The sequence below is a fragment of the Uranotaenia lowii genome, chromosome 3 (assembly GCF_029784155.1).
Source record: "Uranotaenia lowii strain MFRU-FL chromosome 3, ASM2978415v1, whole genome shotgun sequence".
Classification (NCBI taxonomy): Eukaryota; Metazoa; Arthropoda; class Insecta; order Diptera; family Culicidae; genus Uranotaenia; species Uranotaenia lowii.
Genome location: NC_073693.1, coordinates 208,808,785 through 208,813,965, shown reverse-complemented (window position 1 = coordinate 208,813,965; position 5,181 = coordinate 208,808,785). Strand labels below are relative to the sequence as shown.

The window sequence follows — 5,181 nt, the reverse complement described above, 5'->3', positions numbered from 1 at the left end:
ACTTTTATTTTTCCGACGATAACAATAAGCTTTGGTATGACCTTTTCGATTGCAAAAGGTACAATGAAAACCGGGTTTATTGCTGAGCTTATTGTTGCCTCTTTCATCCCTCGGTTCACTAAAGGATGCTGAACGATTAAAACTGCTACTACTACTCCGCGATCTATAGCTCAACCTAGGTTTATAATCCCTTTTCCGTCCCAGTCTGGCCACGACACTGACCCGACTAGTTTCGGAATTTTCCAATCTCTGAGTTCTGTCCCAAGCAAGTTCCTGGTTAACTATAATTTTTTCAGCCTTAACCGCTGTCAAATCTTCCTCATCAAATAGTTTTTTCCGTAGTTTGGGATTCTTGATTCCCATAACTAAAACGTCTCTTATTGCTTGCTGTTTGAAATCCCCAAAATTACATAATTCGGCTAAAAATTTTACTGCCAAAACAAAATCAACATTTTTCTCATTAATTCCTTGTCGACGGGACCAAAAATTGTAGCTATGCACTACATCGGAATCGCTCTTGTCATAACTTTTCGTGAGTTCAGTTGTTAAATCATTATAAGAAATTTCTTTGATGTTTCTCCCAGGAAATAAAAGCTTCAATTTGGAGTACACCTCTTGTCCACAAACTGCAAGAAAGGAAGCTTTGTACTGTTCCTCCTTGTAGTTGTGGTGCACAAAAATCCACTCTAACTGCTCAATATACTGTGCAAAAGGTATTGAACCTGGGATGTATGGATCCATGGTTGTGGTCAAAGACATATTTGCTTTTTGTTTCAATAAAATATCAAAAGATAAAAAATGGTCAAAGTCAAAAAAACCGAAAATCAAAATTTAAAAAATAAATAAAAGAAAAATAAAATTATCAAAATATGATTGATAAATCAATTGTCAATAACGTATCACAGCACAAAATCAGATAAAATTCAAAAATGCTGTCGAAGAGAAAAAAAAATAAGGTAAAAAAAATCACATACCTGAATCAAATGTTGTTCCCGAAAAAAAAAACAAACACTTCTTTGCAATTATGCTGCAATCACTGGAAACAACCAAACCAAACAATGTATAGCAGCAAACTTACAGCAGCACCTTCAACAGCGCAACGTAACAACAACAGCAGCAGCGAAAACCACCCGGGAACAGCAACAACACTCGTCCGGATCGCGAATTCCAACGCTTTTTTGTTTCGATGAAATTCTACTAGAATGCAACTCCGCCGATGCAAATCACCAACTCACTGCAACTCAAATGCAACTGTCAGCCGACACTCACCAAATGTCAATTCTGAGAGAATTTCAGTTCAGTGCCGTTCAGTGAGACGGAGTGAGATGGTCGCCCAAATGTCGATCACCAACCGTGCTCCCAAACACTCGGAGCAAAGTGAAACAACGCAGTAACTCACTCTCCAAATGAAAGCTGTTGAAAGAAAATAAACGAAGAAAATATCAATTTAGTGAAATTACTGAAGAAAAGCAAAATGGCGTTCAGAACCACCAAAAATGTGCTTTTCATCAAACCAAAAACTGTAGTTTTTACTACCGTTTCCCAACAAAAAGGGAAATGAAACAAAAAAACTTTCGCGTTTTAAACCGAACAACCAGCGTTCGAGAAAAAATGTGATTCGGAATAAAATAAAATATAACTACTAATAAAAGGCTTTGCCACCATTAGAGTTATAAATACCAAAATCACCAAATCGCACTATACTTACTGTTCGGCTAGAGGAAAAAAAATTCACACAAGCCGTCTTAGCGATATTATACAAATCCCACTCGTCGCCAATTGTTATATTTGCACTTTGAATAAAAGATTATTTATAATATCTAATTTAACTAAGTTACGGGGTTTTTCTTATAAAATACAAAACGCGTACTGTTAGGTTTAGAGTCACCTTAGAAGTGAAGCATCGTTTATTCTTCTATGTACAATTTGTGTTAATGCTATAAACTCTCTCTTTGACTTTCTCTTCCTCTCACATGCCATCGTATAGTGTTCCCAGAAAGGGTTTCTAAAGGATGTCGAAATCCTATTAGACCGAACACTACAGTATTGTAGTAAACTACGCTACCAACTGCTACTTGGTGTAAGAGCACCTGTATCCGTTGTCCAAACAGCCGGTTTAGACCCAAATTCCGACCTGAGCAACCGCATTGGTGATCCATTGTACCAGTTTCAACTCAACTTTTTTTAGAGCTGGTATTAGAATTGATCCAAAACTGATGAGATTTGGATCCAATTTGACGCAGTTCTAAACCGTTTGACAGTTAAGTTTTGAAATACTTCGTGTAATTATGAATAAGGGTAAGTGTTCAATTGCCTGACATTATTTTCAATAGTTTATTTTGTTCCGTATTATGGATTCCTGTATGTACTTATGTATATTGTTTACAGTTTATTTTGTTTTGGTTAATTATTTTATTTGTTTTTATTTTCATATTATTTTGTTCTGGACCACAGCGGAAAAACACATTTGATATTGATTAGAGTGGTAATCTCAGTGAAACGTGATCTAGCAATAACCTACTTGAAATGGAGTGCAACTGATATCAGAGCAAAAATAATGTGATAAGATATTTCAAAGGCTTCATGATTGACTATATTTTTGTTTAAACTTTTAAAACACATTTGAAGTGATTGCTAAAAAGTAAACAAACACAAAACACTAAATATACATCCCTGTAGCAACTGGTAGTGACGTTGAAAAGTGACTTCAAACTTAACTGGATAGATTAATCGTCAGCGTGAACAATTGCAAAGCTTCCCCGCTTGCTTAGATATCGCAGGATTTCAATCAACCGCAAATCGACCGGCTCTCCTCCGCTAACTTTGGTCCAGTGTTTCATTTCCTTGGAGTACATATCGGTGGCAAAATGGTGCGCCAGCTGAGCGCATTCCTCATCCGGGGCCAGCATCCAGGGCAGGAAATGCATCGCAACCATTCCACCGTACAGGCTGTTGTAGTCCAAGTGTTTGATGAAATTTTTGTAGGTGTAGGGTTTGAGGCGAGGATCATCCGTGGAACATTTCAGAATGTCGGTTAAAGTTTCCATTAGGCTGTCGTGATAATGCTTAAGAAGTGGATCCCAGAAGCGTTCTCTCAGACCGGTAGGCATGCTCATGCACATGAAAAATGCTAGATCAATTGCCGGCGAACCCATTCGATGCTCTTGGAAATCAAACATTCGAACATCGATCGGTTTGTCTTGGTCGTCATACTTGAAAAGCACATTATTACGGTTGTAATCACCATGGAGAATGATCGTGTAGTCATCTTTTTTCATAAATTTCTGCATCAAATGGATTGGTTCGGTACCGTATTTGGTTTTGAAAGCAACGAAATCTTTTTTGAATGACTCGCTATCTAGCACGTTTGGATGATCTTCGACGTACTCAACAACACGTCCTACACCAAGTTTGAACAGAAGAGCGTAGGATTCAAATACTTCTTCTTTCGTGACGAAGTTAAGCGGAATCAACTCATCTACCAATTTGTCGTACTCTGACTTGTTGATTATTTTCATTGCATATGAGCATGCATGGAATTGGGCGATTTTTTTGGCCATCAATATCAGATGGGCTTCGTCAAGGTCATTCCTCGGACCAGCTTTGAACCCATCCAGTGTCATGTTTTCCATAACCAGTATAGTTTCCTGCTGGTCGCTGTACTCGGGGAATTTCCCTGAAACACCATACAAAACCCTCGGGCACCATTCATCGGCATCTACCGCACTCTTATGTTCTTGCAAAAGTTGTTTGAAACGTGGCACCACCCTTGTATACAAGATTCGTTCGTTATTAAACTGAACTGTCGCCCTCGACGACGTCCGGAATGAATCATCCCCTTTGATAACCTTCACCATCAAATTGTAATCGGTTGTTTTGCTGGAATAGAAAAGACCGAAATAACTCAGATAAAACATCACCAAAGCTAATTCACAAATCGACTTACCCGCTTTGTTTGTTTTTAGCCGTAAAAAGCAACCGATGAATGGTGGACATAAATCCGTCCAGGTGTTCCGGAGTAGTTACATTTACACTGACCACTTGATCGTCGGGTAGATTTATGTTTTGCAAAATTCTTCCCGGAAGAATGGTTTTGAGAAACTCCAGTTTCTTCGCGTCGGTCATTTTTGCAAATGTTCTGTGACCGCTCTTTTCGACCTGCTAGCAATGAATGAACTCGCATCAAACGGACGGATGATTCTAGAGACTTTTAATAGATTAATAGGAAGCTTATCATTGAGTGAACTTTGCAAAACACACCGAACTGCCCTGTTTGCTCACACATACTGAAACAATGAAATGCCGGTTAGTTTTTTTCTGTATCGGTTAATTTGTTGACTGAAATACGAGTAGAATCGATAAAAAGCGTAAACAGCAAAGCAAAACAAATACGACATCTTCTGTTTAGTGGCTTAAAACGTTAAAGGATACTTGTTTGAACAACCTAACATAGAATAATTAAAAATTACTCTTAACAGTTCTTGTGACTTACCTACCAAAACATTTGAGGATGCTTATAATGACATCTTGTTTTGGTTCAGGTACAGAAAAGCAAAATAAAATCGAGTCAAAGAATTCGGTTCACACCAACTCATCCTGTGACATAAAAAAAGCATAAAACATTCGGCTCCACTAGTAGTGACACCTACGTGTGAGAGAGCGCAACCAGCAACATAAACATAAGCTTTTTTATGCCGCAGCATAACTGGTCGAAAGCTTTGGCTAACAGAAAGTTTCCATTCTTGTGCGATAACGCCATCGCCGAACAAGCGTTACGCTCGAAGCTTCTGGTGAGGTTTTGGAAACGTGTGCATGGAAACTCCAAGCAGGGAGAAAACGGAAATGAAAGCTTTCCCGAAGCTTTCGGAACAATGACATGAACGAATTTTCAACTAGTTTTCGTGTAAGTTTAGTTTCGATTCTTTTCCTGGTCATACTCAGAATGTTACGTTGAATTTTTTTTCCCATAGTGGCTAAAAAACGATAAGTAAATGATAGCAACAAGCTTCACATCAGAATAAGCAAAAAGATAGTGAACCCGGCAAGATACAAATAAACATACAAGAGGCGTTTTTTTTTTTGCATCAATTGTCAGTTCAATTTTGAACAAAATTCATTAACTGAATCAGTTTCATAAATCATCAATGAATTACTTTTACGAGACAGATTCAAAAAAAGTGT

The 5,181-nt window shown here is 38.0% G+C and overlaps 1 protein-coding gene across 1 annotated transcript; it reads right to left on the bottom strand.

Annotated features, from left to right (window-relative positions):
- Positions 1 to 2,570: 2,570 nt before the first annotated feature.
- On the bottom strand, positions 2,571 to 4,292 carry LOC129754334 (uncharacterized). Its single transcript, XM_055750313.1, has 2 exons — positions 3,947 to 4,292; positions 2,571 to 3,879 (listed from the first exon to the last, which is right to left on the bottom strand). Exons 1-2 carry the CDS (start codon positions 4,123 to 4,125, stop codon positions 2,727 to 2,729), a joined length of 1,332 nt encoding a protein of 443 aa, XP_055606288.1. The 5' UTR covers positions 4,126 to 4,292; the 3' UTR covers positions 2,571 to 2,726.
- Positions 4,293 to 5,181: the final 889 nt, after the last annotated feature.

Excerpts from the sequence above, each read along its gene's own strand:
- LOC129754334 (XM_055750313.1), bottom strand. The coding sequence starts at position 4,125 with ATGACCGACGCGAAGAAACTGGAGTTTCTCAAAACCATTCTTCCGGGA. Across the intron at positions 3,880-3,946 it reads GCTAAAAACAAACAAAGCGG|CAAAACAACCGATTACAATT; the intron begins GTAAGTCGATTT and ends TTTCTATTCCAG.